This window comes from Megalops cyprinoides, chromosome 6 (genome assembly GCF_013368585.1).
Source record: "Megalops cyprinoides isolate fMegCyp1 chromosome 6, fMegCyp1.pri, whole genome shotgun sequence".
Classification (NCBI taxonomy): domain Eukaryota; kingdom Metazoa; phylum Chordata; class Actinopteri; order Elopiformes; family Megalopidae; genus Megalops; species Megalops cyprinoides.
Genome location: NC_050588.1, coordinates 24,713,164 through 24,726,486, shown reverse-complemented (window position 1 = coordinate 24,726,486; position 13,323 = coordinate 24,713,164). Strand labels below are relative to the sequence as shown.

General features: G+C 39.6%; 1 protein-coding gene across 3 annotated transcripts in view; it reads right to left on the bottom strand.

Moving 5' to 3' along the window:
• Positions 1 to 532: 532 nt before the first annotated feature.
• Positions 533 to 13,323, bottom strand: part of mitfa (melanocyte inducing transcription factor a) — a 43,084-nt gene continuing 30,293 nt past the window's right edge. The window contains exons 3-10 of one of the 3 annotated variants that reach the window (XM_036530829.1): positions 6,305 to 6,532; positions 5,273 to 5,368; positions 4,683 to 4,800; positions 3,792 to 3,884; positions 3,093 to 3,149; positions 2,677 to 2,752; positions 2,279 to 2,426; positions 533 to 1,264 (exon numbers count right to left, since the gene is read on the bottom strand). In XM_036530829.1, the coding sequence (XP_036386722.1) occupies positions 860 to 1,264; positions 2,279 to 2,426; positions 2,677 to 2,752; positions 3,093 to 3,149; positions 3,792 to 3,884; positions 4,683 to 4,800; positions 5,273 to 5,368; positions 6,305 to 6,532 (1,221 nt within the window). In that variant the 3' untranslated portion in view covers positions 533 to 859. The remainder of the gene's footprint in view (positions 1,265 to 2,278; positions 2,427 to 2,676; positions 2,753 to 3,092; positions 3,150 to 3,791; positions 3,885 to 4,682; positions 4,801 to 5,272; positions 5,369 to 6,304; positions 6,533 to 13,323) is intronic. The other 2 variants (XM_036530830.1, XM_036530831.1) reach the window with 2 other exon arrangements.

Below are 13,323 nucleotides of genomic sequence, written 5' to 3'. Positions count from 1 at the left end.
AATGAGAGCTGCCTGAACCTCCGTTTTGGAATATCAGGTAGAATACAAATTCATTTTTGATCAAGTGAAGCAATTATGTTTTCAACAGCAGGCAAGGAATTTGTCTTCTGAAAGAGCTTTACATTCAAGAAAGGTGATATCTAGATATGCAGATTCCTTGCATGATCACAGTCTTTTAAGAAAATAATGCAAATAACAACAGATGAACAGGTAAGGCATGCACAAATCCATGAAAATATAAGCAAACAACTGATGTTTTTTGTTTAATTCATGCATACCTTTTAGAGTCGCTGGAAGTGTATATTTGATGGGTGAGATTGCACGGATGACTACAATCTCAAAAATGCATAATCTTTGGAAAGGCAATTTTAAATTAGTTTTCATGATTGCAAATACATTTACATACATTACAATTTTAGAGAAATAACACTTTTAATGATGACATATTTATGATTTTTCTTTCTAAAACAATCATTATTTTGAATACTTACACTTCAATATTTTCCAGCGTAAGCACTTAAATTAGGGACGAAATACAACAATGTCAGATTTTCTTCAAATGATTCCTTTAAAGACACTGCCCATGACTGAGTTTTATCAGGAAACCAAAGCCAACCCCCTCCCAAAAATAAAAACAAATTTGTGGGGTAAGATAAAAAAATAAAACAATAAAATACAAAATAAATGTGTACAACGAACATATTTTTGCCTGTATCCTTTAACTTGGAGTGTGGAAGACTGTTGCGATAATTGCTGACAATATTTTCATGGGAGTGGCTTTACCTGCCACCAGCAGGGGGCGCTGCAGCAGAGGTGTTATGGTGTAAAATATAAGTAGAGTTTCAGCTCATGGGCAGGGCTAACAGCCACGCTCGTTCTCCTCCATGCTTATGCTGCTCCGCCGGCTGCTGTTGTCAGAGGTGCCGGGCGAGACGGAGGTCAGCAGGGGGTCGCTTGCGCGCACTGGCGACAGGGTGTTGTCCATCAGTATGTCCTCCAGCTTGGAGGCCACCTTGGAGGGTGTGGAGTAGGCCCCTGACTCGTTCACGTTGGAGTTCCCGTCGCTGAAGCTGATGGTTCCGTCGGACAGGTCTAATGTGGTGGGTCGGCTCATATCCGCGGCTGAGTGGTGCGGATACATGTCCTGGTTGCAGTCTCCCAGGACCGGCTCCTGCTTGATGGCCCGAGCTGTCAGTTCTGAGGAGCAGAGTGCTGAGGAGGCCACCACTGCCAGTCCGTGAGCACGAGCCTGCATCTCCAGCTCCTGAACACCAGCACATGCACAACATACACACCTTACATCGAGGACAGCACTGCATACTATAGGTCAACTGAAAGATCAGCAGGGCCAATGTCAACTAGTCAACTAGTTACTTTGCTAGCCTGCTAACCTTAGGCTCTCTGAAATTTGTAATGCACATTGTTTGCAACATTGTGTGTTGCATCGTTTGGTTTGTTTTATTATTATATCCAGCTACTGTTAGGCATGACTGAAACATTCCGATAGCAGTGGTATTCATATAAGTTTTACATTACCATGCTGCATGATGGACTGCATGATTGTTGTAAACACTGGCTAGTGGCTAGCTTCAAGCTTGTCAGTGCTATGATAACAGCCTTTCTTGCTCTGGCTTGTTTTAGTAAAAGGAGGAAATTCTCTGCAACACCATGTCTCTTGCAGAGTGCAATTTAATTAATAGACAAAGGTAAGACTGGTGGTGTGTTGGACTGAAACATAGTATATGCCTATATATTACTCCAGGACCAATGATTACATCATGTGTGTGTAGTTTGCTCTATTTTAGCCTTAATGTTGTTAATTTTAATATCAGATTTTAACTTGCACCATCTTAAACTAGCTGTGGAAAACTCAATTACTTAAAATATTCTGTATTATAAAAACTTGGATTAGATACATTCAAAATTAATTTAATGTCATTTATTAAATAAACTCTGATCCATCTCTGAGCCTTCATCAAGACTTAAGTATAAAAAAAAATTAAACAAAAAGTATATTGGTTGATATGACCTACTAGCCTTCCTGCTGTCTGAAATATTGGTATCAGTATTACCTCTGAAAAATCAATATCAGTCTACTTCTATTACACACACCCTGAAATGCTACACATTTTACAAATGGTTTAACAGCCGTAATAAAGAGCAACTTTATCAATGCAAGCTGTACAACAAAAATTTCCAATGAACTGCTTTAATGGGCTGCAAATACTCCCCCATCTGCACAGCACCATACTCTTTAGCCCCCCCTGGTGTGTGATACCTGTATCCGCAGCATTAGGTGTCTGTTAGCATGCTCCAGCCTCTTCTGCCTGTTCTCCAGCTCCTTGGCCCGCTGCTGCTCCCTCTGCAGCTTCCTGATGTAGTCCACTGAGGCCTTCAGAATGGTTCCCTTGTTCCATCTCATGTCCCTGAGGATCCAGAAGGACATCACCAAGCAACGCCAGCAAAACAAGAGCAAACAGGAAAAAAAAAGGTTAAAAACAACAGTGAACACCCAATCTGGAAAAAAAAAGTCATTTTCGGCTTTCCACAAGAGTCCCGTGCATTCAGAAAATAAAGGTTTTTTTTTTTTTTACAAAAATGTTTGTTCACTTTAAAGCTATCAATAAAAGTATTCTGTGGGGCAGTGATACTAAAAAAGAGAACTGTATAACTTACGGATCGTTCGATTTTGGAATCAAGGTTCCCAGTTCTTTGATTCGATCGTTGATGTTGAACCTCCGTCGCCTCTCAACTAAAGGGATGGTGAAGGAAGGTGTGATGCTAAGACCATTTCACATCATAAATACCTGCACTCATTTAACTAATCACATCTGCTGTCATTTAACTACATTAACAATATAGAATGGTTTAGCACAGATTGTCTTAAATGGAGTTATGGATCAACTTCAACTCAATTTTTACTTCATATTTTCATACCCCTGTGCACCACTTGTAAATGTCACACATTCCTTGCCCATGCACACCCCAGGGGGTGAATATAAGTAATCAAGCATCACACAAATTACACCAAAAATGTAATTACATCAATAATTAATTTCTAAAGAACAAAGGCAACAATAACATCAACATACTTAAATTGTGGTTGTCCTTCTTCTGTCTCTCCTTGGCAAGAGCTCTGACTTCAGCCTCTAGAAACAGAGAATAACTTTAATAGTCTCAGTGGCTGCCTTATAAGAACAATTGTCAATTAGTCCACAAAAGACAACTAATTACACATCTTTTTTCTTTTGGTCAGTGTGAGCACAAATGCACTCACTGCAGACTTTTATAAGAGAGCTTGGTGCAGGCCACATTCTTGAATCCAAAACAAGAAGACCTGTATTTTGTTGGTTTTTCACATTCAAAAGGGTTGTTTTCTGCTGTTACCATAACATGTTCACACTAACAATTTGGGGATAACACGCCTGGTTAGTTAAGTGCATCAAGACAAATCAGACTGATCATGAGCAAAGTATGTCTGAACAATCTGACCTCAGATCAGGTAAAGAAGATGCAGGTGATTAAATATGCAAAATATATTTCCATATTGTGTGCAATATTGCATACAAGTTTTCATGATATTTCAAAGAGTTGTTTATTGGATCTGCACAGTTCATCTCCAAGATTCCATTCATGTTGGGTATATAATATGCTAATGCATTTGCAGTCCCATTAACGCTGACTTGTCATATTTTAAAATATATTCAACAACAGTCCACTGGTAAACATTTAATTTAGTACCTATGCAAATATCATGTTTAAAACACATGTAATGATACATGATAACATACCTACTGGAAACCCTTCAGGCCTTTGATAGTTTTCAAACTTGCCACAGGATCCGGGCTTGTCCAGTACGTGCATCATGGCAGGAGCTGGGGTAACTAATTGTCACATCATTTGTATATATATATGTATATATAGTTGCCTGTTTTGAATTGCACACAATATGGACAGCGGTACAGTGCAGGCACATGCTCCCTCCATCTCTGCTCAAACCTGACAGAGCTTGCATCAACAAAACTAAGAAGAGAGATGCACTCTCTCTTTGACATTTTGATGGCAGTCACACATTAACATACCTCAAGCATTTTAGCACGAGCCTAAAGAGTGAGGTTATATATGTTATAAGCATATTATAGTGTGTAGCGTGTAGTTACGCAGTTTAGGATATAGTTATCCACTGAGGAGGTTTTCAAATGATATTTTGAATGCAACTTCTGTAGTTATGTTTTTTTTTTTTTGCACTCAGCAACACTGAATAAAAAATGAAACAATTTAATACTTGATACTTTCATTTCATTTCATTTTTCCAGCAGTTTCTTGACTAACGGGCTAATCAACAGAGTAACATCTGAATCGAGATGTATAGTACAGTTCTCATCACTGCAACAGTGAGGTTATTAGTCTGCTAGCTAACATTAGCCTCTAAGGCTAGTGAACGCAAAGCAGGCTAGAAAAAAGCCATGAGCTAACAATTTCCTTTTAATACTATGATTTTGTTCTGGACTGCTGATTGGTCAGTGAACAAAATGAATTCATTTCACAGGGAGTGACTACCACGAAACACTAAGAAAGTTCAGCCAATCAGGGGATGTGCCACTCAGCTACTCTGCTATACCACTTACAGAATGACTGCAGGGAGACGTATTAACAACAAAGGTGAGAGGAAGTGGATTTACCTGAGAATTCCCTTTTGATGTTGGTCAGGTTGGCAGGGCAGGAGTTACTGATAGTTAGACCAGGTGGGGGAAGTCCCTGGTTACTGTACATGTCAAGAAGGTTGGCAGATACAGGAAGCTGTGGGAGGAGGGATGATTCTTGTTAATTTAATAACTCAGTTGTGTTCTAAACTGTGACACATTTTGACAATTGTTCAAACTGTTGTATAAAATGTATTTTACATCTGTTTTGTCTTAAAGCTCTGGACTGGGCAGAGTACCTTTTCATGAAAAGGCCAAAGGAACTCAGGGACAGTACAGGACAGACAGGGAAAAGCAGGAAAATAATTCCCAATTTCCCAATAGCAGTAAACCTGAAGGTGCACTTTTTGGAAGGCATCACGAAGTATCATGTAGTTTACAAGACACCTAAACCATGTAAACTACAATACATACTCTACAGAACACATACTTTTTGCGACGGATCAGAAAAGCTTTCAATAAAACATATTAAACATATTCCAGGAACAAAATTCAGAATGATATAAAAGCAGAATAAAAACTCTTAGTGAAATCAAAGAAGAATGTTAATTTAGAAACAGTCAAGTTACCGTATTTGTCATTTGAAGCCCTGGATCCATAAGTCCCAGGATATCATCATTGTAACTTGATTCCAAACTAATAATATCATCGATGACATCATCCATCTGCAACAACAAAACACATCTACCTGGAAAGAAAGCCACTCAGATGTGACATGCTTCTCTAGACTATGCTTGCTAACTTTTCTTGACTAATATTAAATCAGGCTACTATCTCAATACGTATTCTATCTCTACTGCTGTGTATCAAATCATTAAACAGACATTTTAGTATGAACAACTGAACTTTGATACAGAGAATATTGCAAAGATGCCACATGAAAAAATTTCCAATACATCTAGAGAACTTCTCATAGTACTTCTTATGTGTTATTGTGTGTCATGTAGTATACAACACAGTGGTGCATTTGCATTCATACACATATACACACACAGTTCCAGGTGCTTTTTTACACCCTTCTCCACTGTGAAAGTGGAAGCAGGCTGGCTTGCTTAATCCAGGTTCTGAGTGGTTTTCCACTATTATTTTTTTTTTCCTTTTTCAGACTTTTTTTTCCAGACTTATTTCAGTTTAGCCCACCAAGGCATAACTTGTGATAGCCAATTCACAAGCGAGCTGCAGACAGAGTCATCAAACTACAAGATGTTTCCATTGGCACTGATGACAAAATGTGAGGGGACACATCCCAAGAAAGATCATGCCACCATGCCTGATCACATTCATCAACCCAGATGTAGACTAAAGTGTACTGGAGTCTCGAGTCTACAGTACTGATATTTGATGGAAAACCTTAACCTTGCACGACGGCCCAGGCAGTCCTTTTGATCAGAGATGAGGCCAGCATTCAGTGTGATGTCACAATCTGGCTCTGTCACTGCGCAATATGGTGGAAAAGCAACCGCGTTAAACCAGGTCAGTTACCTTTCAGCTCTTGCCAGCCTGTTTCCCACTCTGCTGTGGAGGAGGGGTTTCAGAAGCATACGAAGCAAAGTGACAGCAGTTACCTATGACATACGACCCACACCTGCCCACCCTCCTACCTCTTTCTCACAGTTGGAGTTGAGAGTCAGTAAGGCCATGGGGCTATTGGGAGCGCTGCTACCAGGCCCCGGGGGCATCACGTGCTCGGAGGCCTGGTTGGGGCAGGGCAAGCTGACCGCCTGGGTGGTGAGCTTGCTGCCCAGCGTGGTAGACAGGTACTGCTTCACCTGCTGCCGCTGGGCCTGCTGGATGTGGTACTTGGTGGGGTTTTCAAGGTGGGTCTGCACCTATGTGGGAGACATAGACAAACAGCAGGGCTGCATTGGTGATGTGTAGTTATGCCGCCATAACAATTGTTGTCCTTGAATGGATAAAAATGATCTGGGATTTCTGTAAAGTGCAGACAATTAAAGTCACTTGTTCATGGATATGCAAGATACTTATTAAACAGTCATTTCACAAGTGCAGTTGCCATAGGAGACTAGTGTAATGTAATATCCTAAATGCTATGGCCCAAGCTACACTGCTTGCGCATGTTCAGATTTGGGTAAATAACCACTTTTTCATTTCCCATCATCCCACTGCGTTGAATTAGGAAACATGTCGACATAATTCTAATGAATCAATCTCAAAGCACAACTTTTTCAAAAATAAAACACATACCATTTAGGTTGACCACCATTAAAGCAGCATCCTCATTTTAAATGAAGTACGGTTCAAAAGCAAAGATTCCACTGACAACAATATTACATATACATAATTATAATTCATGCCATGATTTTAATAACAGTATAATCTCAAAATTATGTAACTCAAAAGGAAAATAACACTGATAATACTCACCTGATAATGATTGTATTCAAGCATTTCCAGCATATTGCAATATGTGTATTCCGTTTGTACAAGTTTATGAAGATATTCCCTTATACGATAAGCAAAGCCAGTCAGCCAGAGAAATGGGTTTGGAAATAACGAGAGAAATGTTGCCCGCTGACCTTCTTAAAGGCAACAAGCTAATTAGTTATGCATGTAAAGGAATCAGAGGAATACACAGGGAACCTTTTTTTCACGTTGTGTTGTTTTATCTAAAATATGAATTTATGTCTTTATAGAGGTCATTTGACGTCACCATCCCGCTTTCACAAAGGGCTCTTTCTACTAGTGAGCTGGTAGTCTCCAATCTGGCACTTGCTTACGGCTAACTAGCGTTTCATCTTTAGTTCCGCTCATCCAGCATAGAACACTGTTTGTTTGGAGCACCCTGCACTCAATGGCTACTACTGCTGATTTAAAACAAGACAGCGGATGAAACTATAAACACAGACATTGTTACAGAAATCCAGAAAGCAATTCAGAGGAAGGCATTCAGCTATCTGTGCAGCTAGGCAGAAAAGGCTTTCTTCAACAAACTTAATGCTAACATCTATATTAAGATGAGCGCTCTTTTTACCAACTTACACTCAATAAAACATTCTAGATCTGTTACTCACTAGATGCAAACACAGGCACTATTGAACAACTGCGATTTTGATCAACTTGGTCTGACGGCACAAAAATACATGCATACGCTGTAATTGGATGCGTGTATTACAACAAACAATATGTGAGGGGAAGGTTTTATGAAAAATGCAAAACTTTAAATGTAAATGTGTTTTTGAATGTGTTTTTGTGTTTATCAGTGCATGTGCGCACGTGTATGTGTGTGCATGTGTCTGTGGAGTGAATAACCAGAGAAACGTATTAAACCCTGCGTGAGCAGGAGTTTCTCTGCAGGCAAACAATAATTCACTTGTAATATTTAATAAGACAAGGAGGAATGGATTTAGAGGAGACATTCAGCCAACTGTACAAATATTTTTCCCATCTTTCCTTTCTGGTTCATCATGTGATCAGTATATTCATTTGAATTCATCAGCCAGTTCTCAAACCTTGCGTATCTTTCTCACAGAGAAACAAGTTGGAGAGGTTTATGTGATCATTGCTATCACTTTCTCCAGTTGGGGCACCTCCAACCTAGACTACTTCAATTATAAATGAATGACTGATTGGATACATGTGTCAGCATATCTCTGCTAATCCACAGGTGAGTACGCTAAAAGTATTGTTCAGGCTTATTTGGGCACACGTTTCATTTCATTTGATAACAGCAAAGGGTCACATCACGTGAAATGGTTGGATCTTTAGCCATTTTGTTCATCATTACAGTTTTTTGGATGTTTTTTTTTTTTGCCTTGAATGTTCACCTATGGGGCCATGCACAACAGGAGGACGAAAGACTAAAAACGCAAACCACTCCATCCATCAATGAATGAATCGATGATGCCTGATAGGTATGACCTGAAGCACAAGAGCGTCACGTAAGCAACTACACATCTTCCACTCATCCATCAGAAACGTACAGCTTTTTCTTCTCAATAATGGCGATTATAACAGTGCGCAACAGTCCCTAACACTGCAGGGCACCCACATGTCAGCTTGGAGCAGACGCCCTGCTGGAGACAGGAAGCCTTTAGTCACTTGTGACCTTTTCTTCAAACATGAGACTGTTCCTCGTTAAAAAAATAAATAAATAAATAAAAACTTTGAACAGACCGCAATAGTACAATCATAGTTTTTAAAAATCTACAAAACAACTAATAATTATTTATAAAAATATTGTGCATATACAAATCTGGCCCTTTCTTCAAATGTACTTTTAAGAGGTAAAATTTATAGTTAAGAGTTGTCTCCACCCTCTAGGAATAGTATTGCAGTAAGTCATACAGAGGTCCTGCTATAATTTCCTTTCTGAAGTGACCCTATGTCACTATCAGCCTTCTAAAGAACTTTCAATCAAATTTGCTATGTCAGAAGCATATTTCCTTTTCCAAGTATCAATCACACTGGTTAAGGGTGTGGGTCATTCATCTGCAGTTGCATTTAAGTGGCAATAATTATTAGAAAAAAAAGACTGTGCATGCAACAGTCACAGTTTCCAAAAATATGGTATTTCAGAAAAATAATAAAAGCATTCAAATCCGTTTTTTTGTTTTGACAAAGTAATGAGGATTACTGAAAGGATGCTACAAGGCAAGGCTAGCAAACTTGACATTACTGCATTAGGTGTACTACATTGCTATCATTGCCATTGCTATTATACTGTGGAACAGTAATACATTGAATAGAAATGATGAAGAACAGAATCACATTAGACATATATACACATATAAAAACTGAACAACCTACACCACACATTTCTTTGGATAATGCTGGTCCCACATAGGGGAATTTTATGTCTTAATAAATTTACAGATTTACTTATAATAATTAATTGTATACAATATAGTATACAATATTAGCCTGCCCCTTTAAGGGAAATATAAAGTAGCCTGTCCCTTTAAGGTGCAACACACTACCTCTGAAATGAATAGGCCTGAACAGCAGCTGTTGGACACACATGACAAAGCTTACACAAGGCAAAACATAATTCTGCATAATCCTTGAACATCCTCCTTCACAGGATAACTAAAATGTGTCTTAAATTTCAACATCAAATAGAGAATTAGAGACAAATCAAGTGTAATAATTCATGTTTGCATTCAATCAATGCCATATACATGTTTCACTTATTTATGGCACAAAGAGTGACTGACTGTTTATGATATGAAAAAGTTATTAATGTGATTCAGCCCAGATGCAAGAGTTTTACCAAACTGTTCACACAAAAATCCATATCAGTATTGATATCTGTCAATTAGTCATCCAAATGCATTAAATATTTCTGATCAACAAAACCAGTAGCTCGGGGAAAATCTAAATCCTGATCAGCCAAAAGACGAACATGCCTCTCATAATCTCTGTAAAAAATCAAGATAAATGTACAACCTCCTTTTATGTAACAATTACTGGAACAACTACTGTAAATGTCTAATTATTGCAGTGAACGATTGAAAATAAAACACCCAACGGTGTTGAGGGGCAAGAGGAAGAACAACCAAACTTTACAAATACATACTAAACATACTACACATATATTACACACAGTGACTGAGAGCTTCATATAAGAACACCACCTAGTATACAACGTCTGGTTATGTATTATTACATCAAGTGATGACGGATCTATTGAGACGATCTCACACTAGAGCACAGAAATTCCCCGTGATCTTTCTTAACAGGGCGAAGATGAGAGTGTTTCTTCCCCCCTGCAGCATCTGAGGCATTTCCTGGAATTAAAGGAAACTGTGACGGGAGAGAGGCTGCGGTGAATAGGCTTCACAAAAGCCGAGGAAACACAGAGCCGCCTTTGACCAGTCGGGAGTCTTACCCAACGGAATACTTTACGCTTGTACAGCAAGCATGCGTCTGCGCCTTTCTTCACTTCCTTGACATTTTCCCTCGGCAAGCCCGTGGGGTGGGGGACAGTGAAGAAGAAGCTAAATGTCTGCTCCTCCTTTCAGTTACTTCTTTCCTCCCCCCGCCCCCTCTGGATCTGTGGTCCTACCCCACACCTGGACTGCACTGCTCAACATGAGGTTCTTGTACACTGTATGCCCTGACCACCTTAATGCACTCTATCACTTACATGTCCAGCATTTATCACTCCACCATTTATACTACATTTAATATAATTATCAGTAGCAGCAGTAGTAGTATATTTTGGCAAATGCTTTAATCCAAAGTGACTTACAAGGCTATTATTGCAAGATATATAAACACAAGAAACATTACATAAGATAAAATATGTTCAAGAATAACAAGAACATGGGCACAGAACAGCCTGTAAATGTGTAAATGATCATCAAGATGAAAGCTGAGCATCACAGCAGTACTAGTATACACATTTTGTTAACAATTTGTTATCCTTGCGATTACCTAGCTGGATCATACTTATGTGCAGCCTGACAATGGTCTACAAGAAAACTGTTAGGCTTGGTGCATCTTGCATCATACAACTGGACTCATAGTGCCAGACAATGATCTCTAAGGCCAGCATTTAAAAATGGAAATCACTATTTCCACCTCAGAGGCTGTACTGTCGTTTTTAGTGTTAACTTATCTTGTTCTTCTAAACAAACAAAACCAAACTAGAAAGGTCAGACTTCTCTAATGGTTGACTTTCTAAAAATATCAGTGCCTCAGCTGAGACTTGAACCTCCAACCTCCTGGCCATGGCTGTAGAGTCACTATGGAACATTGTCATCCATCCTTTTATCAACAATCTTTGCATTAAAAAAGGTGACCAGGAACAAGTTAAACTTTCCAAAAAACTTCTAGACCTAAATTTTTACCAGCGTCTATAATTTCCACATTTCTGGTTTGGGCCTGCAGTATGGATTCGCTCATGTTGTACTATTAATATGGTAAGACACAACTACGTTTGTATGAAACCTCTTGAAAACATGCATTCAATTTCATGAGTGTGGAAATGAGGTGGGTCAAAGATTAGGACCCAAGTGACCCTTTGGAGTGTTTTATTTCAGAGCCAGAGGTAGGATCCTAACCCTTAGGACTGTGGTGGCGTCAAAAAGTCTATGATGGCCATGAGCTCACAGCCAAGAATAAAGCCATCAATGTCAGAAGTAGTTTTCATGCAAACCCTTTTACCTTGTATGAGAGTCATGTTCCTTCCATTTTAAAATGAAATTCAGAGGTAAAGCGTAATTAATAAAATATGCTATGAGGACAGCTATATGGCTGTCCTTTAGTGGAAGCTGTGTAAACAATAAAATATCTTGTTGTCAACTGCATCAGCAGAAGTAATTTACCCCTTCTTCAGCTCCCATCATTGCTGCATGAAGGTTTTATTTTGGACTTAGGTTTTTGAATGTGTGATTTGAATTGGTGGCACACATTAGCATATTTAAATTTAGAAGCACCGTATGGGAACAGCACCTCAGAACGGCAAACTGAGGATAGAAACCGCTTTCCTCTAATCATCCCGATGATGCCAACATCGTGCTATCACAGCTGTCACATTTCTTAAAGTCCTAATAGAGCACAGGGACCAAAAACTGTGCAAGACAACATATACATGGGTATACTGGATGTTTCTCCTCTGTTCTACACTGAATAATCATTACAGTTCACAACTGTCGGATGCCCAGCTCCTTGTACCTACGTACATTAAAAGAATACCTGAATGAATTCATGAGTGTATCCCTCAGAAGAACTTAGGTTTCTATCTCCTGCTGTGCCGTATAATTTCAGCCAAACCACAAATGTTAGGCATAGCCCCATGTGCAGAAATGATTACAGCACCACTTGGCATACTTAATCAATTGATTACATCCTGTTTTGCCACGTATGAAATTGCGTAGACACTGTAGAGATTTCATTTGTCCATGTTGTGTGAAAAAACGAGAAAACAAAGTTTTTTTTTTTTTTTTTTACAAATGAACACATGCTGGAACCGTTAACAAAAACGGTTTTGGTTACTCAGTTTTTGGTTACTGTAACACAGTTCATTAGTTGTAATGAAGAGAAAGAAACCCTACGAATAGTTCTTTTACAGTTCGAGCTCCTTACAGTTACACTTCCATCCATTTCAAGCTCACGCTCATCGCTTTTCCGACGCTGGCCGACAGTAAAAGAGGAGGATTGTGCAGGGTTGGGCACGTAAGATGAAAGCACGTGAAGGGGAACGTGTGCTGGGCCCTTGGCCTTGGCCGAACCCTGTCTGACCCCTCTGCGCTGTGGCTGCAGGCAGATGATGCTCCTTGAGATGTGCAGCCCTACACAGGCACTCTGTTCCCCACTCTGCAGGCAGGGCTGTAGCCACAGCAGCCGTTTCGTTACACTACGCTACACGTGAAGCTCAAGCGGGTCCCCTGTTCCCACCCCCATCCTCATGTACTGTGTACTCCTGTACAATGGCCGTAACTTCATAGAGGATTACAGTATTCAGGATGCAGAGATTGAGGGTATGTTTCTAAGAAGAGGGTTCCAGGAAACCATACACACACACACACACACACACACACACACACAGACATACAAAGACGCACACAGACACATGCTGACATACACAGACACACACGAACATGCACACACACACACACCTTGGGGATGATTCCAGCTTTGTAAAACACCCAAGTGA